Source organism: Mus pahari, chromosome 13, assembly GCF_900095145.1.
Source record: "Mus pahari chromosome 13, PAHARI_EIJ_v1.1, whole genome shotgun sequence".
In the NCBI taxonomy this organism is placed as follows: Eukaryota; Metazoa; Chordata; class Mammalia; order Rodentia; family Muridae; genus Mus; species Mus pahari.
In genome coordinates this window covers 57,740,020-57,764,994 of record NC_034602.1, presented here as the reverse complement: position 1 = coordinate 57,764,994, position 24,975 = coordinate 57,740,020, and the positions used below count along the sequence as shown (strand labels likewise).

General features: G+C 46.0%; 1 protein-coding gene across 5 annotated transcripts in view; it reads right to left on the bottom strand.

Moving 5' to 3' along the window:
• Limch1 (LIM and calponin homology domains 1) overlaps positions 1-21,213 on the bottom strand; it is a 315,834-nt gene extending 294,621 nt beyond the window's left edge. For all 5 annotated transcript variants that reach the window (XM_021210512.2, XM_021210511.2, XM_029545188.1 and 2 more), the window contains exon 1: positions 21,043-21,213. In XM_021210512.2, coding sequence (XP_021066171.1) covers positions 21,043-21,138 — 96 coding nt within the window. In that variant the 5' untranslated portion in view covers positions 21,139-21,213. The remainder of the gene's footprint in view (positions 1-21,042) is intronic.
• Between the last annotated feature and the right edge of the window lie 3,762 nt (positions 21,214-24,975).

Below are 24,975 nucleotides of genomic sequence, written 5' to 3'. Positions count from 1 at the left end.
CACTGACTTTCATCAAACGTACTCACTGGCTAGAGCAGTGCATACAAACCAGGACCGGCTTTGCCCACCATCCTGTGATGCATTTGACAATGTCTATAGTTGGGTTTTGGTTGTTACATCTAACAAGGATGGCACTAAAGATCTTTTTTTAAAATATTTACTTTATGTATATGAGTACACTGTAATTGTCTTCAGACACACCAGAGGAGAATGTAGGATTCCATGATAGATGGTTGCGAGCCACCACGTGGTTACTGGGAATTGAACTCAGGATCTCTGGAAGAACCATGGAGCCATCTTTCCAGTCCCAACACTAAACATCTTAAAGTGAACAGCTCCTTCCCCTAGCAAACATTTAAGCCACCTTGGAGGAGCAGATAGCTGAATCACTGAGTAAAACTGAGGTGAACCTGGAGAACAGTGGCTTATCAATAGTGTCACTGTGTCAATAGTTAGTCAATAGTGTCATTGTTGAGAAACCATGCTACAAGTATTAGTTAGCTCTTGGTCTAGAATGGCTACATAGAAAGTAACTGGGCTCTGCCCCTAACCTGTAAGTATGTAACGAGCTATCTGAGGCTTGGGAAAGTGACAGGCAAAGGAAAAAGATGAGCATGATGACACAAGATTCTGTAACCTGGGAGGGCTGGAGAGATGGCTCAGCTGTTGAGAGCACTTCCAGAGATCTTGAGTTCAATTTACAGCAACCACATGGTGGCTCACAACCAACCATCTATAATGGGATCTGATACCCTCTTCTATATCTAAAATAAATAAATAAATAAATAACTTAAATAAAACACTGATTATTTTGTTCCATCACATGACCTAGGGATAAAATTGTTGGCAGAAAGCATGACTGTATTGCCTGGATACACACCTCTTTACAGACCTCCACAGAAAGCATAATTCAAATGTCTTTATATCTTGCATCTGCCAACATCATCCTGTATAGTCCACTGGCCTGTTTAGTCATCTGTGGGCCCCCACCCTGCCTGCACAATGGAATTGGTCATGAAACAGCCTTGCCCACGCCCTGATCCAGCTCACTCCAGCTGAGAGCTCCCAAAGTCATCCTAACATGCAGCCAGGATAGAGACCGGGCTTGGAGCCTGCATAGCTAGGAGACCAGAATGACTACCTAAGAGCATTTCAAAAAATAAAATTCAAGAAACCCAAGCCAGGAGTGGTGGCACACGCCTTTAATCCCAGCACTCGGGAGGCAGAGGCAGGCAGATTTCTGAGTTCAAGGCCAACCTGGTCTACAGAGTGAGTACCAGGACAGCCAGGGCTATACAGAGAAACCCTGTTTCAAAAACCAAAAAAAAAAAAAAAAAAAAAAAATTAAGAAACCCAAGGCCCTGCAAGATGCTGCTTAAACAGAAAGTTCCAGAAGCTGAGGGAAATTCTGAGCAACATGGGTTCAAATGTGAACAGTGCATGTTACCAGTGTGTCATGTTACTGTATCAGGTGGAATTAGAGGGCAACAGTAGTTGTATTCCTGTATTAGCTTTGTTGTTGTTTGCTGTCATTACTCTTCATGACTCTATAGTGAAGTCACTAGCCTGTTTTGGTAAAAATGTATCTAGGGAAACCAATTCATATTCCTCACTGTTAAAAAAAAAATGAGTTCATATTTATTATTGTATCCTTCATATATAAAACATGATATATGAATAGTTACAGTTAGAATTGCATGTTGGTTCTGGTTTTTCTGGTGGTAGTTTCAAAACAGGTCCACAAAGCCTTTGGTCCTCCTCATAATATCTGAGACCTGCTCCCTTATCTGTTGAGGGCAGTCTGTGCTTGGAGTCTCACAGTTAAGGAAAATTCTGCAGCTAATACGGAGACACCAGAAGCCTGAGGCTGGGCTGTAGAAGACACTGTGGCTTCCCCCTTGCTCTGTTGAATCAATTGCTCAAGGGAAGCCAGTTATAAAAAAGAACAACAGACAATGAGAGCTACGGAAAGCTGAGCCAGAGAGGCCCAGGATCTGCCCAGCAGCTGAGGACTCCTGCTTATAGCCACATGGGTGTATCATCTTAGAAATGGGACTCGCAACCCTAGCCACCTGAGCCCCGGCCAATGTCTTAGTCGCAACCCTAAGAGAGACCCTGAGCCAGTACTACCAAGATTATCATTCCTAAATTTCTGACTCACAGAAACCTCGAAATGCAAGTTAGGTATCCTTAGTTTGAAAATCTAAAATCCAAAAGGCCCCCAAATCTAAAACTTTCTGGGTACCAACCTGACATCACAGACAGAAGTCATGACTGAAGTCAAGACTGGGACATACTAAAAACTATATGATATTACCTTCACATGTAGAAGATATATGAGAAACATAAAGTTCATCTCAAGGTATCTCATTATACATATGCAAATATCCCCAGTTTTTGTTTTTGTTTTTGTTTTTTTAAGGTTCAAAATCTGCCACATTTCTGGTCTCAAGCACCTCAGGTGAGGGAGACTCAACTTACAATAGGTGGCTCAACTGGTTGGCTGCTTGCAGATGCTGTGGTTGGTGGTAATTTGTTACACAGCAACAGGCTTCCTTGATGAAACCTGAAACTTTGTATCTGCTCTGCATTTGTCCTGGGGAGCCATCATTCCTTCTCATCACCCTGTAGCCTAGGTCGCTTTTCCCACTCCTGCCTCAAAACCTATACACAGGAGTCTCTCGCCCAGCCTTAAAAGACAGAACAAGTCCTATTGCAGTCTTAGGTAGGTTCTCCACTCCCTGCTGTTAACTGCCTTCTTTCTTCTGTGTGGAGCACTGTGAAATAATCTATACTCCCTCACCCAGCTCCAGGCCTCCCACCTCGGGGGAACTACTGCCGCTGTTGTGATAATTGGAAGCAGCTCACACTGCTTGCCTGACTCATAGCCATGGACCCTGCTTCTTCTTAAGCCTTCCTCAGGATCTCACAGGCCCTAACCTAGTGCTCAAGCCGGAGTACACACCCTCTTTCTCTTCACATGATTCTCTCCCCATGGTCCCCAACTGAGAAAATCACATGACCTAAGCCAGACATCTGAGGTCACCTGATGTCTCCATTTCTCCCGTTCTGTGCATACAGTCACTAAATCTCGCCAGCTTTCTATGTTCCACATCCTCCCATTTGTCCTCACTGGGGTTCCATCAGCATCTCTGACTCCATCACTGCAATAACATTTTGGTCCCTAGCTTCAGTAGCTTGTAAGTACAGGTCACTAAATCTTTTCCCTCACTATCACCAAGGCCACATTCCCCAAACAGCATGAACCTGTCCTATTTATTTCTGAAGTATAACCTATTGCCTGCAGATAAAAACCCAAAATCTATTAAGTAATACTAATATAGACAGCATCCCCTGAGCATGTGACTGTATATCAAGCACTTATTTAAAGACCTTGGGTGCACTGATTGCCAACTCAGAGATACAGCATTTGCCTATGTGCAAGGCCCCGGATTCATTCTACAGCCCCGTAAAGAAGCAATAATCAAAAATTCCCAAACTAGGCATTGAAAAATCCTCCTCTATAACAATGAGAAATAAAGCACAAGAAAGGCTGAAATTTGCACATGGTCACGGTGTTATGAGATGATGGAGCTAAGTTTTGAATTCAGGCTATCAGATTTCAAAACACATTTTCACTTTTTCATCATCATCATTATCACCATCATCATTACCATCACCATCATCTTCACCATCATCACCACCATCCTCATTATCACCATCACTATCATCAAATGGAATTCATTTTTCCCAGCATCAGGCCCTCAGACATGACAGCATGGCCTTTGTTAATGCAATCTGTATCTTTCCCCCTACAGCCTTCTCATATTCTGTGCTCTGATACCAAAGCTTCCCTATGCCCCCTGCTCCCAGGACACACTGTCCTGCTTCCTCTGAAGCCTCTCACACTGCTCAGACAGGCCTGGCTGCAGCCCTCTCTCTCACCCCTCCTCACTTCCCTCCCCGCCCAACAGACAACCCCTACTCAGTTAAGATTGCACTCAGCGCCTTGTCCTCCACGAGTCTCACAGCAGAGAAGCGTCTTCTAATCCCCCCCCCCCCCGTAGCCTCAAGGACTGCTGAACAGATTGTGTCCTCATATGTCTGTCAGAATGTTAGCTGGGAATGGGGGCTGCCCCTGACTCTGTTGCCTGCCTGTGGATCCTATCCCCCTAACTAGGAGAGGATTCCTGCAGTGAGTCCATGTCCCCGATGTCCCCGGGGGGCCCAGCACAATTATCTCCTGAGAGGCTTCATCCAGCAGCTGATGCAAACAGATGCCGACCCGCAGACAAGCATCAGGTGGGACTCAGGGAGTCTCCTGGAAGAGTAGGGGATAGGATTGATGGAGCTGGAGGGATCAAGGACATCACAAGAAGATCTACAGAGTCAACTAACCTGGGCCCGTGGGTGCTCACAGAGTCTGAACCACCAACCAAAGAGCATTGAAGGCTGGACCCAGGCCCCCTACACATTGGTAGCAGATGTGCAGCTTGGTCTCCATGTGGGTCCCCCAACAATTAAAGTAGGAGTTGTCTCTGACTCTCTTGCCTGCCATTGGATCCCCTTATGCTAACTGGACTGCCTGGTTGGGCTTCAGTGGAAAAGGATATGCCTACTTCGACTGGATGTCCCAGGGCTGGGTGATACCAAAGCAGGGATTCCCCTTCTTTGAGGAGAAGGGATGGGGGTGGTGGGGGGAGGGATTTGTAAGGGTGGGGCAGGGAGGAGAGGAGGGAGAGGGAGCTGCAACCAGGATGTAAAATAAATGAATGAATGAATGAATGAATGAACACACAAACAAATAAATGGGAAAACATAAAATGTTGTTAGCAACTTTAAAAAATAATAGAAAGAATATGTTAGTTGGAGAAATGTGTGCTGCCTCCTCTACCACTATGAGCAGAATGTCCTTGCCTGCCCCACCGACTGGGGCTTGGTCACACCACTTGCTTTGGCAGTGGAATATAAGTAGTTGGGATGCAAAGGAAGACTTTAACCGTATTCAGTGCATGTGTCTGGCTGGGCTCTGCTGCACCTGTCATCTGTTTGCCTAATGAGAACATAGCTCCCAAGTTGCCTCCGTCCAAAGAGAACAGACTCATGAAGCCAGTTTGAAGCCAGCCCATAGCTGGAATCAAATGAGGCCAGCCCAGTGCTTGGACAAAGCCACCACTGCTGACACAGCACATAAAGGATGCTCTTGCCATCTGCCAAACAGCTCTGGGGAACCTGTCCACTGCGCTGTTATAGCCAGAGCTGTCTAACCTGCACCTAGACCTCGTAGTTGAATGTGTTCACTGACCCCATCTTTAGTTCTGAGAATGGTGCTCAGAGCATTAAGAGCTCTTAGCAGATTTTTAGCAAAGGTAATTCATATACTGTCAAGTATATCACCCTTTCAAAGACAACAATTCAGTTTTGAGTATTGTTCTCTAAATGATGTAAATAAATAGCCCACTATTGTCATTATCTAATTCCATGACATCTCTGCAACTATAAAGAAATGCATAGCGACCGGGTGTTCATCCTCTGATAATTTTTATAAATAACAATTGGAGTGAATTACTTGAAAACCACTTATTCCGAATTAGCATACTCACACAAACAACACATAAAAGCTTTTACCAGAAGTATTATATCCCTAGAATATTTTATTTTGCCTTCCAAATGAGTTATATCTACATTTCCCATAAATTTTGAAATATAAATATGTCATACAAAGCAAAGGCTATTTGGAGATTTAATTTTCATTCTACAGATCACAGAGGCACGATTACATCAAAAACCACCAACCACTGGACAGGGCTCTCATATGCTTCAAAGCTATCTTCAGTGACTGAGGAGAGAGCATGGCATGGAATCTACTTTGTTCTTTAAAAAAAAAAAAATTTGGTTCAAGGCCAGAAACTTAAAATCTCAGCATTTCAATAAGAGGCACCTCAAACTGAGAAATAGACACTTTAAAAATATAAATGTCAAAATGTCAGAATGTGGGGGCCTAAAATATTACAGTTTGTGGATAACCTGACAGTGTACCTAAATACTGTCGCTCAGGGGTTTTTTGCTTGTTTTTTTTTTTTTTTTTAAGATCGCTAAAGTAACTACTTTTAAAACCATAATGAAAAGTTCACTTCATTCTATTAACAACCAAAAGAAAAACTCTTTGGAGAAAACAGACTTAATGTCAGGAGGATAAATAAGAAACTCAGGAAGGGAACCTATTCTTCTTTCAAGACTCTACCCCAGCCCATGCACGATCACTCAAATGTGATGGATACATCTATTCTGTAATTCTAAGAAACTTAGAAAATAATAATTTCTAATCATCACCGCTATTTTCCGGCAAATCAAAGGAGAATTCTAATCAAGGGCTAGCCAAATACCCAGGGAGCTTCGGCAGATTCCGACTCCAGCTAAGCTGCATGTCCAGTTTTATTTTTACCCTTCTCTTTCCCGGACTCTCTCTGCGTCGGGCTCCAGCTGCGCTCTGCCAATCTGGGTCACTCAACGCAGAGGATCAGTGGGCGACAGCCGCTGTGTCCACTTTTAGCAGGTGGCATGCCTGGGGAGTGCTTGGGTAGAGCTGGCCTGCTCTGGATCCCAGGGTCCAGTGAGCAGTGACCACTTCTGCTCTTCCTAGGTTTCTGGGGAATGTGAGTTAGATAGGAGAAACAGGAACCAGCTCTAAAAAAAAAAAAAACCAGCCATCTTATAATTCAGTATGAAGTATATTTTCATAAGTACTAAGAGGGAAAGAGTCAAGCTCAGAAGGTATAGACCTTCTGTTTTCTTAATCAACACTTAAAAGTCAATGTGCTACATTGTATCGACTTTTTATAACTAGTGGAAATCCATCTGGTGTATTTGGGTTGGGGGATTGCAAACCCCACATTGATGCTGCCTCCAAAACTGATTTTTTTTTTTCCACAAAACAGAAATAATGCCAGGCAGTGATGCACACACCTATAATCCCAGTACTTGGATTACTTGGGCTGATGTAGGAACACTGCAGGTTCCAGGCTGGCTTGAACTACATAGTGAGACCCTGTCCAGAAAGGAATAAAACAATGTACTGATGGCTTTTTAAAACTCTCTCTAGGATCATAATCCTATGCTCTCCTTAAGGAAGTAGTCTCAGGTTTTTGTGTCGTATTTTCTTCCTTTCTTACCACCCACAAGATATGTTACTATATATTATAACACTATTATTTTGTGTGTATATATGCATGTGTGTGTATGTGTATGTGCATGTCTTGTGTGTGTACCTGTACATGACGATGCATAGGCACATAAGTGTGCATATGTATGGAACCCAGAGGATAACCTCTGATGTCATCCAACTTGTTTCTTGAAGTAGGCTCTCTGAACACCATGGAGCTTGCCTTAAATAAGTGGGGCTGGTCATGAGCTACAGGGATCCTTCTGTCTCTGCCTCAGGATTACAAACACTTCCAAGCCTGGCTTTTTTTCTTAGGTCCAGGAAGTCAAACTCAGATCCCCATCTTGCACAGTGAGCACTGTATTGATTGTGCTGTCTCAGAGCCCACAGTTGCATTTGCCTTATAATATTTGCTAATAATAAGTCCTCTTGGCCTCTTCCTCGGCCACTCCTTGCATTCTTCCACCACAAGTTCCCAGATTTTCCTCTCTGCTTCTTTGTTGCATAGCAGCCAAGCCCTTTGTGAGGGATAGGCCAGGCTAGAGTCTGATTGGCTCGGGTTCATCAGCTCCCCTCCCCCGGACATCATGATTAAGGGCTATGACCCCTTTCTCTACCTGGGGCATATAAGGAGAATGTGAAGACAGGACTACCCCAGTCTAAGCCAGAACTCACTAGACCTCTTGGGCTGGAGCAGGGTAGGCAAGTGCCATTACAGAAAGCTAGAACACGAAGCCACTAAAGCACAGCCCTGTGGAACAGCTGGGAGAATCCAGATCCTCTCCAGGGTCCCCGATAAAGCTGAGTCAGCCTATCCTGTGTCAACCACTCTCCGGACCAGCTAGGAGGCTTTCTATTTCTCTAAAGCCAATTCCTGTGGAACTTTTCTTGTGCAACCATAAAACTGCCAACAGGCTCATACACACACACACACACACACACACACACACACACACACACAAACACACACACAAGCTCAAGGGAAATTTTACTAAATATGCATATGATGCAATAGAAACTCAAATAAGAAATTAAGTTGCAGATACCTCTATCATACAACTCAAAACTCTAAAACAGCAGGGGAGGAAAAAAGTCAGTGTTCCGTCACATCAGATCGCTGTTAGGGTTCATCAGGCCCGCACATGCGCAGGAACATCCAGTTTCGGGCCAACACGGAGGCCAAACCAAGAGCACTGGAAATGGCCAGAATTGAAGAAAAAAATGTGATTTTCTAATATTGACGAATGTAGAATTTTACTACAAAACCAACGTGACTAAGGGAGACAAAGACACAGGTAGGGAGGACCGAAGGAAAGACAAGGTAGTCTGTTATGGAAGCAAAGATTTAAAAGCTGCAGATCTGGGGAAATCAGACTTTTCACTCACACACACCCCCTCCAAAGCCTAACGGTGTCTAGAACACAGCGTGATGGCCTCTCTGTCCGGGGTGTCTTTCTCTTCTAGCCTGTTCAGCTTCTCACTACTGTTATTTGGTGGCAGAACTGTTCCCAGTGTAATGTAGTTTTAATGTGAACTGTTTCCCATAGCCTCATGTGCTTAAATGTTTGGTCTCTAGCTGGTGGAGCTGATTTGATAGGCTGTAGGAGCTTTAGGGGGAGGGGCCTGAGTGAAGGCGAGTCTCTGGGGGCCTGGGCCTTATGGTTTATGTCCTCAACTCTTCCCACACCACCTCTCTGCTTCTTGAGCACCAGAGTGATATAACTTACCAGACAGCCCGTGCTCTGAAGCCATGCTTTCCCCGTCATAATGGTGTATCCCCTTCCAATTACTGAGCCGGAATAAATCTTGTCTCCTTTAAGTTACTTCCCTCTGGGATTTTTTTTTTTTTCACAGTGATGGGAGAAGTAATAAATACAAAGAGCTCGCAGGAAGGCTGTGGGAAGACCTCAGTTACCTCACTTATCTCCCACATGTAAGACCCTAGGAAATTGTGTGTGCACACAGTTCACATTCCACACAGAAACCAACGCGACACCCATGTGTCTGTTCAAATACCAAGGCGGAAAGGGGAAGAGGGGAGCTACAGTCTGGGGGTGCCATGGGCAAATGAGGAAAAGGGCTGCTTGCAAGATACCACCAGGGCGGGAGTTCAGGAGCCACCCAGGATCCTGACCAACCTGCCCTCCCAACTCAACGGGACTAAAACTTATGGAGACAGGGGCAATAAATAGCTTTGAAGCAGGACGGTGTTGGGGGGTGGGGGGTAGCGGATGTGTGTGGGTTCAGAATCTAACCAGACTACCACACACAGAAAGCCTAATGGTGCACTGAATCCATGACCTTTTCCTTGTCTTGTTAATAATCATTTCATTTCTACCTTGTATCCACATCCAAAGACAGAATAAGGGTCCAGTAAAAGAGAGAAGAACAGGTGAAGAAGAGGGTAGAACACAGCATGATCTACCCATTGGCTTGGTCCACTCTAAGGGGTTTTTCTTCAAGTCCTAACCACTCTCCTGACAAATTTTATCTTAAAAAAAAAAAAAGTTGAAAGGGCTTCAGTTGGAAAAGAATGTGCCTGGGTACCACATAGATGGAACTGTTTCCTAGCAACCAACACTGCTTTGCAGAGATGCTCAGTAAACAGCATCTCCTGAAGGGGCTGAGCTGGAGGGGGAGGGGCAGGTCAGCCATTGATGACTGTGGCTTGGGTCTCCTTATAGAACAAAGCTGTCACAGGCCAAACTCTGGAACTAGATTGCCTGGGGTTTAAATCTCGAGTCTGCAACTTGCTTAGCTATGTGGTTTCAAACAAATCAGTTAACACTTCTGTGCTCCAGTTTCCCCATCTGTAAAATATGCATAAAGCTGCTTGGTTGAGAAACATCGCACCAGATGTTACAGATTTATATTTATCATCTCGTTAGCTCCAGCATCCACTCTGTCACCAGCCCAGCATCCACACTGTCACCAGCCTATGAGAAATGGTCAGGAATGGGTGAGCTTTCATTATCATTACTGTTACTATTTATTCTGGCTCTGGGCTAGCTGGGTCACGGTACCTTGTCACATTCCAGTGACTCTTACCACAGGATGAGTCAGGCTTTCGCTTGTCACCTACCCCTCCCATTTATGACAACTTACAAGGTCCCTTAGGAAACAGGCAATAACCACATCTGTCTGCCAATGACGGCTTCAGCTCCACAGTCATTAGTTTTTCCACTTCCCATAGGAAAGGCAAGAGGGGGTTGCTTCTCAGAGGTGGCACTAGACTGTGACAATGGTCACAGCCATGAACCTACTAAACCACACACACGCACATGCACACATGCACACACACACACACACACACACATACACACAGCACACTTCCGTGCTTTTTTGTGCTGAGTATCTCACAATCAATACTCCAATCTTCCTCTCCTAATTATGAAGTAAGAACTAGCTGGACATCTGGAGCAGGTGCGGGAAGGGCCCTGAATGTTGTTGGAGGTAAGGAACAGGAAGGACAAACATCCCGGGACATGCCTGCTTATGGTTAAATCAGATCTAGCCAAAAACTCAGTTCTGAGTGCTACCAGAGGCCAAACTTCAGGGCAAGCTACTCTTTAAATGGCTCCTCTAATAGGTATCATCTACCAAAGGGCCCGAGGTGGGATGACGTTCCAAGAGTCTAGTCACTCACTGTCTCCAGGTCACAGTTAGGTGACCTGCTTTTTTAAGATCATTCTAAAAAAAAAAAAAAAAAAAAAAAAAAACTGAAAAACACTTTGCTTCCTGTTAGAGCCATAACAGCTTCTATTTTCTCTGTCTGTGCAGAGTCCAAGTGTGAATCAAGTGTCTCCTGCTGTCCAGGTACAGACTCTGTGGCATGGGCTTTGTGGCTAACCTACCTAAAGGAATGAATGAGGAGGTCCTAGGACTATGATGAAGAACTGATCCTTGGCCATGGGCGCTCATGGTCATCTAACGAGGCAGCTCTCACACTGCACACGTTCATTATGGAAGCCCAGGCGCAGTTCTTCTGAGAGATGAATGCTCTAGGTATAATGTGCACTGGGAAGGAAGGGATTTGTGAGCTTAGCCAACTGCAGAGAATGTCTCCCAGGCAGTCATGTTGAAGGTCCTAAAGGATTTGTCCCCGGGGAAGCGAGGAAGAGACATACCAGGGGCCATATTCTCCTTTATTCTGAGGATTGGGACATAGATTCTTTGTACCTGACTGATGATACTGATGAGGGAGAGGAGGAGGAAGAGGGGAGGAGGAAGAAGAGGGGAGGAGAAGGAAGAGGGGAGGGTGAAAAGAGGAGGGAAAAAGCCCCTTCTCCAGCAACAGCTATGATGCTTTTGTTCTGAGCAGTAACAATGAAACAGATGTGCCAGAAGGAGTTTTCCAGAAGGCATCTTTCCAGGGACAATTGCATCTCCAGTTCTGAATCCTCCATTCCACTGCCTGGCGAGGTGATGTGGTGGTACACTCCAGCATCCATATTGGACCCTGAGAAGATCGCTGACAATTGATGGGGCTTCCAAAGAGCATTCCAAATCAGAGGGTATCTGTGAGTTGCCACCTAAGGTCTTGGATACAGTTACTCTGCTTGCACTTGGAAAAGCAGGCAGATTATTTCCTGGACCTTATCACGTCTGAGTACAGGGCAGGCTCTACAAACTCCATCTTACCTGGGAGTTTTAATCCCTGAACCCTGAAGTGTAAGTCTCAAGGTCTTCACTGACATTTCTCCTAGAAAATGAGTTCTAACCTTCTCTGTGAGTTGGATAAAAGGGTCTGGTTGATGCTGATGAGTAGCCCCTGAATGTACTCATGGAGGCCACTGCCACAGCTCAGTGGCAGAGCCCGTGCCTAGACTACCAAGCTGTAGGTCTGGTGTTCGGTACACAGTCAAAGGGAAGGAAGGGAAAGGAAACATACAGGCATATTCTACAACTCCCCGTTCTCTGCCTCTCTCCACACATAGACCTTCACCCTACTTGTAGAACGTTAAGATTTTGTGTGTGTGTGTGTGTGTGTGTGTGTGTGTGTGTGTGTGTGTGTGTGTTAGTACTGGGGGTTTAATCAAGGGCCTCCCTCACACCAGACAAGTACTCTCTCACTTAGTTATAGCCCCAGATGAAAAGAAATCATTGTAAAAGCCACAAATCAGTAGCAATCTAACACCCCTGCTTAGAACCTTGCAACATTCTTGGCTTAAATTTTACCTTGACTAAGAACCCTCATCTATAGGAAGAATATTCTGTCACCTTGAACATCCCCATACAGCATTTACTTATTTATTCATTCATTCACCTATTCATTTTGAATATAGGCTTATATCAGTGCACCACCACACCCAGCCTACTCTCCATCCTTAGAATATCTAGCCTAGCTTGTCGATAGTCACTTATTCTCATTTCTTTCAGTGTGATTTCCCCAAAGGAAGGAACTATGAACATTTTGCATCCTGTAACACTGGGTCCTAGCACTGGGCCTTGCATTACCATTGGAACTCAGTACACTTCTCTCAGGTAAGAATTCTTAAATCACACTTTCACATGCTCATGCTGATGGGTTTTTTTTTTTAACCATGATTTGATAATAAAAAACACTCACAAATGAGCACTGCCGAGCATCCCAACTAACTAATTTCATATTTAAAACCATTTGAGTGCTTAATGTGTTGATTAATAAAATATCCCACTGAAAAAAACAATTGAGTATAATTTGCCAGAAATGTTTTGTAAGGAAGGAAAAGAGCAATCTACTCACTGGAATAAATCGAACTTCAGTTCCTCACTTGGTGATCACAAATGAGCCTGGGGATTTTCTTTTTCTAAAATATTGAGTCATGGCAACAAAAAGGCCACAGCCCTTCGAACCCTGGACCTCTACTCAAAAAGCAAGTGAGGAAGTGAAAGTGGGTCTAACTCAGTCTTCTATGATATAGCTCTATAAAGGCAGTGAGGTAAGGGTGGGGTGTGTCCCCTACATGTCATGTTGACCAGAAGGACAAACTACATCTCATCGTAGTTCACCACAGTAACTACCCAGCAGCCCATAGTATTGGCTAGCCTTCCATACTAGCTTACCAGTTCATTCTTTATAGCTCGGTGTAGACACAAACATAGGCATTTGTTGGCAAGGTAAGTGTAGTAGAAAAAGTTATCTGCCAAGTGATTGCGTAGGTGTATGGCATAAGACCAAGTCACCCTGCCTTTTCACTGATGTCCAAGGGGGCTCCTTGGGCTCCTAGAGGTAACCCGTCAGGGTCCAATGCACAAGAACATCACTTTGGATGTGTTGTTCTCAACACAGCAAACGTGGACTTTTTCCACAGCAGACCTGAATTCCATTACGTCATTCTACCATGCGCAGAGAGATAGATAAAACATCTCATGTCCTGGCGGAAGCCTTGCCAATATTATGTCATGCTTCTTTAAAAGAACCATTATTTCCTCTATATTATCTGGCAACCCTTCCGTTCCAGCTACCGCTATAATTATCAGTCACTTTACAGTAAGGTTCCAGTCACACCTCGTTTTCCCATTTAGTTGCACTGAAGTCATCCTTTTCCCAACCTTCACTTCTCTATGTGAAGTACACACAGATACTTTCCTTTGCTTATAATGTAATCACACACAGCCTTAAGAACAAGGGAGGAAGTGAATTACAAACATTGCATTGCCTTTTTTTTTTTTTTTTTAACTCTTAAAGCAGTGAACTATGCTTTAAAAGCACAAACAGTTTCCAATGAGAGTATCTTCATCAAAAATCAGCTGGGCAGGGTGCTGCATGCCCATAGTCCTAAGCAGCCCCTCAGAAGGTGAGACCCACGGACATGAATTCAAAGCCAGCTTTGGGTTACAAAGACCCACCTAAAAATAAATACACATACATACAAACAAACAAACAACAATAAATCCATGGGCCGGTGGCATACTGCCTCTTTCATCTTTGCCACCACCACCACCACCCCCCGCTCTCCCTCCCCGAGACATCTTCATCTGAGAGTTTTCTCATCTGGGCAGGACTTTATCTTCAAAGAGTGAAAAGGTTGAATTCAACCAAGAGGCAGACCCTTCCGAGAGGGGCATGGAAGCCTCTTTGGCAGCCATCAGTGTCTCATTATACACAGCTGTTGTTGACATCCCTGTCACCTGTTTTGTGGGGCCTCATCATTGTGTGTATGCCACCTGCCCTGGAACATGCCAGGACTGACCAAAGATGTCTCCCTCCCCCCACACCCCCTACGATCACATTCGAAGCACAAACCATACAGACCACACGGGCATGGTTTTTTCCAGTTGAAGTCACGAGGGGGAGTGAGGGAAGTGAAGACTGTACCTTCTCTCCATTCCCAAATGCCACAAGGACTTGCAGGCTGTGCACTCAGCATGGCCCATGACGGCCCAGCACTGAAGATAAAAGTGGAAGGAGAGCCATGACCTCCATTAGCAGACACGAAACACTTCAGACTCCATCTTCATGCCTTTGAAAGGTTAAGGTCTGAAGGCAAGCAAGCCGGGGGAGCAACCTGATCCCTCTAGCCTGTCTGTCTCAATAGCACCACCTACTAGGGACCGGTAAGGCGGCCTGTCCACATGAGAGCAACCCTGAGTCCTGAAGAACACTGTAAGCTGAAGGGAACAGACTCATCTGGACAGCTGCAGCTCCTGAATCCACGTGCTCTCCGCACACGAGAGGTGTACCTCAGCACTGTGTCCAACACAGTCCTTACAGGAGACGCATGGTCCTAAGTGAGGGAAATACAAGGAACCGGATGGCAAGGACTGTGGAATTAAGCTGATCAGGGGAGCCTTTTCCGACTCCTAGAAGCCTAGTCTCCTTGTCTGTAAATGTTGAATAAGTGGAAATATGCTTGTAATATATATGTATGTATATGTAATATATATTAACATACATAGTATATATATATATATACATATATATAAACACATCATTTATAACATATACTAATATGTAGATTTATAACATGTATTAATAATTGATGTATATAATATATACTAGTATATAATACAGAAATATATTTGTAAAATCTAAGAAAGGGCCCTATAGATGCCTGTCCTACCTCTGACATTTACCATTTACTTGTTGAGCAAGACACTTAATCTGTCATAACTTCAACTCCCTCATCTACAAGTGGGGATAACAACAGTACCTACTATGTAAACATAGAATTTGTGTTCTGCCAGGTGAGATGGGAGTCAAAAAAGCAGGCAGATCTCTGTGAGTTCAAAACCAGTCTTGTCTGTATAGCAAGTTCCAAGTCAGCTAGAGCTACACAGAAAGTCTCTGTCTCAAAAAAAGGAAAGAAAAAGAAAAAGGAAGAAAGAGAGAAAAGAAGAATGCACCCAATGCCAATAAATAGTAAATATTCCATAGCTATAACCTGGCATCCCAAGCAGTAGTAGCATACTTAGCATGCTGCCTCCTGTCTGAGAGTCACCTAATGAATGGGAGAAAAAGAAACCCGCAATTTCCAGTACTTCCAGAGCTGCCTTGTCCCACCTAGCACTGACTGCCACCCATGAAGTCAAAGCCAGATGTAGACATCATGGGTCCTTTGTCATCTGTCAGTGAGGAGCAGGGTGCTCAGAGCTCTAGCTGCTGGAAGCAAATGTCCTCCCTTCCCCCCTTCTTGGTGACCAAGGCTCTGTCTGCCCATTTAGAGTTTGTTTGATACAATCAGTTTCCAGGGAGACGCTGAAGCAAGGAGAGTCCGCTCCTCCTCCCTGTCCACTTCCCCTTTCCCCAAATCTCTGGGCCTTCACTGTTCTCCGACCATGTGACAGCTTTGTGTCACAGCAGCCCTTGTAATACAGACTACTTAAATGTCACTGTTCAGAAAGCGGCTGCTTGCTCTGGGCTATACATCAGCTTTCTCTATCCTGCTCAGCCAGGCTTTCTTTTTCTTCCCCAGCTCTCTGTAAGCAAAGCTGGAGAAACATTTGCAAACCTAAACTTCACTGCAATTTGAAAAATAATAATAATAATAATAAGAGTCCTTACAGCGGCAGAGAAGTTGAATAACTATGACTATACAACTTACGGTATGATATCGCCAATGTCGTAGTTACTGGCCACCAAATGCTAAATTAACTCAAAAGCCACTCATAAATTTCCCCTACTGCCAAACTATATGGCGCCTCCCGGTATCAGAGTGCTAAGACACCCTCAGAGCATTTAACCTTCAGAAGCAGATCTCAATAAAAGTGGAATGAAAAAAAACCGTAATCCCCTGTGAACCTAGGAAAGTGAGGTTCCCACTCACGTGAATCTTGGCTTAGGTTACAAAGAAGGCTACACTCATCACCAACCCCAGGCGCGTGCTATGACTCAGTTAAAGGGATCCAGAAAGTTTTCAAATTGAGATCACTGAGCTGGCCTGAAATCTTCCGCCCCTCCCTCGTAAAGGCTTGGCAAGCTGTTCCCAATCCAAATCAAGTGGAACCCGACTGAAGGGCCATCCGGTCCTCCAGAAAGTGTCTGTCACTTAAGAGAAAAGTAAAGACTGGAACAGATTAATATTGTTGTGGGTGGAGAGATTAAATGGGAGAGGAGAACCAGGCATATTAGAATTGTCTACCTGCAAACAAATATCAATGCTAGCATAGAAGAAAGGGATATAGGGAGTCAAAAATAAGCCACCACCTTGCCGGTCTCCAGTTTAATGTATTGGACTGTCTCCAGGGGACGGGTACTGAAGATTTTTCTTGGTGTTTAGCACTACATGTTAAAGTTCAACCTACTATCAAGGGGTAATTTTCTAAGCCCTAGGAGACTGTGAGGTCATCTCATAGGTAAGCTATCACAGGCTCTCCTCTCTCCCTAAAAGCAAACAAGAGTAGCATGCAATATCGACTTAATCGCTAGCCCGAGTGGTCAGAATTAATAGACTGAGATGGTGTCAACTCCTGCCTAGAGTTAGATTTGACCAAGCATTAAGTAAGTTAAAATATAATGAAGTGAAATCAGTAGGTAACTGAATTATAGTAAGTACACTAGAAACTTATAGTTCTGAAGAATTTCTCTCAAACTCAGGCTTGGTGCCAGGCAGTTATGGTCTATGCCTATAATCCCAGGAGGGTCTAGAGTTCAGGGTCAGCCTGGGCTACTTAGCAAGCCTGAGTCTCAAAACATTAATATAAAACTAGGGATGTTAGGGCAGTGAGAATGCACTTGCCCAACTCCTGGTACTGAAAATAAATAAATAAATAAAATAATAAAAGAGTGAAACCAAAACAGAACAATATAAAATTCAGTTGCTGTTAGCAATAGCACCAACAGTCGTAGCAAGGATGGTAATAGTAAGAATAACAGCAACAGTACTATAAATGGTAACTATGACACCATTACTCGAGCAGTACCGGGTGCTATTCTGAGTACTTTCTTAACATGCACATGTCTCATGGATTTGGTGTGTGTGTGTATGTGTGTGTGTGCGTGCACATGCATGTGTTTGTATATATGGACCCACGACGCTGACATCAGGTGGCTTCCTGGATCACTCCCCATACTGTTCTTTGAGGCAGCGTCTCGAAACTCAACCTAGAGCTCCCTGCCATGGGCTAGTCTGACAAGCCAGCTCGCATGAGATCCCAGTGCTGGAACTATAGTCGGGACATGGTGGGCGCTACGGATCCAAATACCAATCCACTCGCTCACCAGGAAAATGCTTTAACCACCGAGCCTATTCTAAAGCATTTTAAAATATATTCACGTATAAAATCCTGTGGCGGTGTTGCTTAATGTCCTGTCTTACAGATGTTTCAACAATACCCCCTTTGTTGTTTTGTTGTTAATTCGAGGTATCTCTCAAAGAAAATATCTGGAAACATAAGGACAGGAAAAGCAGTTTGCCCAAGGTCGCTCAGCTAGAAGTGACAGACCTGGTCCCCACCCAAGGACTTCCAGCTAGGAAGCTGGGCCTCTTGGCCCACTGTGCAGCTTACTGCCCTAGGAAAATAAGCTAGAAAGGCAATTCAATAGGAAGTTAGCCTTGCCTCTGCCTGCTGAGAGTGAATTATTCCTTGAACTTTGCTGTCTCCCCTTAGGACCCTCCCCAAAACCACTTAAGGTGCTCTCAGGCTGCTCCTACAACTGTGAAAAGTCTCTGCAAATGTGACCCAACTGTCCCTACCCGGTCTGCGACCCTGACCGAGCCCAGCTTTATTATCGAGTTCACCTTTGGCAGCTGAAGCAGAAGCTGGTGTTGGGGGAGGTAGGAGCCTGGCTTCTGAACCATATTTCCTGCCCAGTAAGGCTGTCTTCAAACAGTCAAGGCTGCAGGCTGAGAAATTCCTTGTTAAGAACCTGTGTCCGGAAGCTAGCTCCCTGAGCCTTATTAAGAATGTAAATTCTCTAGACAGACCAACTCAAAGAAGCCCAGAACTAAGGAGGCAGAATAGTAGCAAAGTTTGTTTATTAACCTGCTGCACCCAAGGGAACGGTTTTTGTTTTTTGGTTTTTTGGGTTTGTGTTTTTTTTTTTTTTTTTTCTGAAAAGGTAAAAGTCCTGACTGCACAGAAAGAAAAATGAAAAAGGCCTGTGGGAAATTTAATCACCAATGGAACAAAACCGAAAAACAAAGCCCTCCCCAATGAGGATGTTGCCCGAGACAATGGGCCCCTAAGGGGAGATGCGATTGTCTCCAGATAAGAATCCCCTTGGGAAGTAGCTCATACTAAGACACACATTATTGCTGTCTTAGCCCAGGAATCTTTGTTCGCTGGGCAACTGTGTGCAAAACCATCTGTTATGGCCCCTGGCTCCCAGTTTGCAAACGTGGCATTTACATTTCAAGAATGGGAAGGGGAAAGGGGGGGGAGTGTTGAGTACTCCCCCCCCCATGCACACACACACATACACACACACACACACACACACACACATACCTTTTCACCCAGCCTGGGCTTAGGAGAGGAAACTCCCCTTTTGATGAAATCCAACTCCACTGTGGAAAGGAGATAGGCCACTTCAATTATGCACACGCAGCGTGCCTGGCAGCCTGGTCCTAAAGCCACACGCACACCATTTGGGTTTTCACTGTCTTTGACTGGCTTAAAGGGCAAAGTATCAAGAGTCATTCTAAACTGTGCTTAGAGCTTAACCCAGCTCTGCTTTCTTAAAGTGTCTCTTTCTTTCCTCAAGCTGATATGAAAGCTAATATTTTACACTGTGTAATGTTTAGCCTGAAACACCACCAGGAAAAAAAAAAACATCCTTATATATCTTGATCTATAGGGAGATGTAATAAATATGTGTATGGATTCCAAAATTCACAGAGATATGAGATTCAGATTTGCATTCTATCCTGCATGGAGTTTATACCACAATGCACTTTTAAAGGCAGGACGTGTGTCAATACTCCTATCAATTAAAGAAACTGGGAATAAATCACGTGCCTATGAGAAAGCAGAGAGGCTAATTTTTCCCCAAAGAGGATTCAAGAAGTTGAAAGAGACTGTCACACAACTCTCCACTACCGGCTACAAACGTCTCCAGTGAGCCTGTGAGCCCCGAACTCAGAAAGAACACCTGTCACGCTCCAAGCCTTCCAGCCACACAGCAAGAATAAGAGTCTTTTTCTCATCCGGTAGTAAGTTACATCTGGTAGTTACAAGAGACAAGCCAATCCTGGCTTTTAATAATGGTGCCTGGTATATATTCTGCTTCCTTAGTTCCGTTTTTAAATAGATGGCTCCAAACGCTAAGGAGCTTTTTTGCATGCAGGAAGCTTGTTGACCCTGAAAGGTGGCAGGCGGCCTGTGGTTGAGCCTTCCAGCAATGGCCTCTGCAGGCAACTCAGCAGGTTTAAATCTGCAGTCCTATAGTTCTATCACCCTACCAACAATGGAGACCTGGGCTGTCCCAAGGGTGGGGATGGGGTCGCTAAGTGACCCTCTGAGTACTATGAAGTGTATTCTTGCTTGGTCACGACTTAGCTGCACACATCCTCCTTTGAACTCTCAGGCCAAGGGGGTTGCGCGCCATTTGGCCAAATTCACTTTCTACAAGGCATTAAGAAAGGTGGTCCATAGGAATCCCAAGAGTGAATCACAAATCACCTCTCCCACTCTCGCCCTCCACGCGTCCTGAACCCAAAGGCCGGGTTGTTTCAGAATAGCAGGGCTACTGAGCTGCACCTGCAGATAGACATCATGAATCAGGATCACCCAGCGAGCGCTTCCTGGACTGAGCCGAGAGCTCCAGTGATTTCCTTGGCCTTCCACCGAGCCATTTAAGAAGTGAAATGTGCCAACCTGGCCCGGTACGCGGCCTGCTGCAGCCCACCCTGCGGTCTCTGGGACAACCGATAGCTGGGCAGCGTATCTGCGGATAGTGCACTCGCAACTAGGTCTTGCAGGTTCCCCCCTGCGCTGTGCTCTGCGCCAGCCTTGCACCTGAACGGGTGCCAGAACACAGCCAAGAGGCTTGGATGGGTATGAGCCTCAGTGGTGACACTGCCAACTCTGCTCCGGAAGGGCAAAGAGAGAGGCCACGGGAATGTGGAGCAGACAGCAGGACACCCCGAAATACGGCTCCCGCAAAGGGCTCTGGAAGCTCGAGCCCCCGGCGCCTTTGCAGCGCTACGGCTCGCACTGCGCTACCCGTAGCAGCACTTGCAAACCAAGCGGAGATTGCGAGCTCCGCAGGCAGCAAGGATGGAGGCGCAGGGGACAGCCTCTTGCCCCTGGGCGCACAGCTAGACCTCAGTGTCCCCCCTGTTCACGCCCACCATCCCAGAGCCCCAACGCCAGGGGATCTCAGTCTTCGAAGGCCGCGGAGGGTGACCTGGGGAAGCTGGCCACGAAAGTGGGGGAAGGCTGGACCTGAGGTCGCTGCTCTCGGGGCAGCAGTTCGGGGCGCCCCTGCAAGGCCGCCCGCCGGTGGCGGCACCTACCTCGATCCACTTCTGTGCCTCGGCGAAGGCAGGCTCCGGAGGTGGTTCGGGCTGCAGGGGTTGAAGGACTTCCAGACCGAGAGCGGGGCAAGCCATCTGCGAAGCCCGGCGAGTACTGGAGCGCTCGGCCGCCGGGATGAGCACAGCCTCCTCCGCAGGAGCGCGCTCTCCGCCCCTTCCCGCCCGCCGCGCTCTCCAGCCGCCTTCCCCGCCCCCACCGAGCGCAGGTCCCCGAGGACAGCGGCGCGCACTGCCGGAGGACACCGTGGCCACCTCAGCCAGTGGCGCCCGGGCCCGCCGCTCCGTCCCCTCCCCCAGCTAAAAATAACCTGCCAGGAGCTCCGGGCGTCCCTCCCGGGCTCACGCAAGGACCGTGGGAGGAACACGGCCCGCCACCTCCGGCCGGCTACCTAGGGTAGCAGGTCGGGCTGCACCTTGGGTGAAGCTGGGCGGGGAAACAGCACTACTGCGGCAGAACTGGAGGACTGACTGGCACCTGATGTCCCTCCCAGCCACAGACCTGAGGCCTAGAGCTTCAGCTCTGCGGGACCCAGCGCTCTAAGGTGTTCAGAAGGCAACCTCCAGATCTTTATGTTAAAAAGGGGAGGGACTCCCAGCAAGCTACCTGGGCCTTAGCCTGTTGACTCATTCAAAGGATTTATTCAGCTCCTATTATTTCTCCAGCCACCAAGCTAGGAACCTAAGAAGGACGGATTGGGGATGGGGGTGGAGTGGGGGCAGGGAAAGATAAAACAAACAAACAAACAAAAAAAACTCCTAAAATGTGTGCTGGCTAGTTTTATGTCAACTTGACACATGTTAGAGTTATCTGAAACTAGGGAACCTCAACTGAGAAAATACCTCCATAAGATTCAGCTGTGAGGCACATTTTTAGTGATTAATAAATAAGGGAAAGCCTAGCCCATTGTGAATGGTGCCATCCCTGGGCTGGTGGTCCTGGGTTCGGTCAGAAAGTAGGCTGTGCAAGCCTTGAAGAGCAAGCTAGCAAGCAGCACCCTTCCATGACCTCTGCATCAGCTCCTACCCTGCTTGAGTTCCTGTCCTAATTTCCTTTGATGAGGACCAGCCAGATAGGGAAATGTAAGCCAAATAAACCCTTTCCTCCCCATGCTGCTTTGATTATGGTGTTTCATCACAGCAAGACACAATTCTAAGATCTTGCCTTCAAGATACCCACATTTAGGCTGGGATATAGCTCAGCTGGTACAATGCCTACCCAGCATGCAGGTGACCCTGCTTTCTGTCCCCAGCATCATATCCTTGGAAGTACAAGCTCATAATCCCAGCACTTACTAGGTGCAAGCAGAAGGTCAGAAATTCAAAGTCGGCCATTGCAAAAGCCAACTTGAGCTATATGAGGTACCTTTCTCTGTATGGTTTTTCTCCTAGATATTCACAATACCGATATTCACATTGAGGAGCAGACAATAAACATGGGAATCAAAAGATGTTGTAGAAAGCACTATCTGGGAAGAGATGGCCTGTGTTGAGGAGAGAAGGTGCCAGCTGATTTTTAATAAGCTGCTCATGTTGCTCCAGAAATGGCTGTTTGAGAGGCAAGCATGCTGGGAGAGGCCTAGAGGAGAGAAAAGTGGAGAAGGAAACCAGGTGTTTATGCTGGTGTCTCCCTGAGGATGGACTGGCACCACCACTCTGAAGCAACATATGTCTTCTTTCCCTGGGTCCTGTCCCCTCTTGACCCATTCCTCCCTTCAGGCCCAGGAATGGTAAATCCGCCTGGTACTGTCTGGATTCCCACCTTTGCCCACTTCCTTCGACCATCCCTTAGTTTTGCTCAGTCACTTCATCTGTGGCTCAGTAAGCTCAGGGTGTTGTGACAAAACCTTTCCTGGGAAGACTCAACCCACACACATCTACTTACCCCAGGGACGGATCCCGTGACGGATGTGATACAACCCAAGTCCAGCTTGGCGAACAATGAGTTTCATTGGGGTTACTTAGAGGAATATGGGTGAGACGTTACTTACAGTTGCAGAAAGGACTCAAAGACAACTGTAGCACTAAAGCCCACCCCAGCATGGGTGACAGCTCACAAAGCTGGGAACCTGGAGCTCACAGCACAGCCTGCAGGCAGCTCGACAGGTGGAGAGTATCCTTTTCAGGTGCCTCAGTTGGTCTAGACATCTTCCAGACAGCTCTGCTGATCCCTGCTTCTTCTAGGCAGCTGGCCTGGTCTGATTCTTCTTTGCAGCTCAGCTTGTCTGAGAGTCTTCTTTGTTGCTTGGCTCTGCTCTTCTGAGGGGGATACTCAGTGTTTATTGCTTACTCTGTCAGGCCAGGGCCTGGTGAATCTGTTCAGTTTCAGGGACCTCCTGTAGCTACTTTGAGTTGGTTACCTTCCTGCTTAAAGAACTTCCCTGCAGGATGTAGTATTTCAATCTCAGAGGAAACTTTTATTCACTACAATGCCAGTGGATCTATCTCTCTGAATGGCTGCTGGCAAGAGATCACTGAAGGTGGCTAGAGGTAGGCAGGTATTTACCATAGCTAAATCTGTCATCTGTTGATAGTCTGAATTTAGTTTGGGTCGAATTCTACCACTACAACACAGAGATAGAACCCAAAACAGGCTTGAAGCACAGTTCTCTGTTTGGGAGCCAGGTGACTTATAGTGTATAAACTTTGGGAACTACTTATATGGCATTTGAATGGACCCAAGCATGGGTCTCACTGCTATACAAATAGGTGACCAACCCAAACTTTATTCTAGTCCTGTCCCCATTAATGTGAAGAAGCCGGGGACATAAGCTCAGACAGCCTTCCTCTAGGCCTGCTATAATAGCATGCCCAATTTCCTTTCCACCCCTGTTCAGACTGCCTTACATTTGTGCCTCAAGCCATCCAGCAGCATCATGGTGACAAAATACAAAAAAGACAGAATCATTTAGTCCCTAGTTAGTGCTAAATACAAGCCAGTTGACCCTCGCATCCTGCCCTCCAAAACAGAGGAAGGAGAAGATATACAAACACAGAGCTCAAGAGGACCACTAGAGGCAAAGAGCTATGGGCATGCAGTCCAAAGAGGACCTTGTCTGCAGGAAGAAAGACACCAATGTAAACACAAGAGCTCATAAAACAACTTCCATTGCACTGACATTGAACTGTCAGCATGGGTTTTAACTAAAGTAGGGGGAAGGGAAGCCCGTGACCTAGATGGCATGTCTGAGTGAGTGTTCAGACTCTTGACCAAGTCAGTAAGATAGTGCCCATCCATAATCCCAGCATCAGGAAGGCTAAGTCACAGGGACTGCATGTTTGGGAACAGCCTGAGATACATGTTGAGGCAAGCCTGGACTACATTAGCAAGACCTGAAAACAACAAAGGGTTGGAGCTGCAGCTCAGTGGTAGAGCATGTGCTTAGCATGCCCAGCTCAGTGGTAGAGCATGTGCTTAGCATNCCCAGCTCAGTGGTAGAGCATGTGCTTAGCATGCCCAGCTCAGTGGTAGAGCATGTGCTTAGCAGTTTAGCATGCACAAGGCCCCAGGTGTAGAAGAATTATCTTCAATATAAATGTGAGCAGTGACTCATCTGGTGACTATATTTCTTCACCTTATTCTTGTTCCCAATGAACACACAGAGAAACCAAGATTTATTTCAAGCTATACCTCAATAGCTGAACAGTTAAACGATCTACCTTAACCTCCTATGCTAATATAGCTACCTCCCAGCCCCATCCCATGACACTTGCTTACTATTATCAGATTATCGGTCTGACTCTTTGGGCTTCAGATGTGTTTTCATGATTGCTCTGCGGACCCCTTCCTCGTGGTTCCAAATCCTCCATCCTCCTGGCTGCTCTCTTTCTCTCTCTCTCTCTCCCTCTCTCCCTCCCTCCCTCCCTCCCTCCCTCCCTCCCTCCCTCTCTGATTTATCTTTATTTTATGTGCAT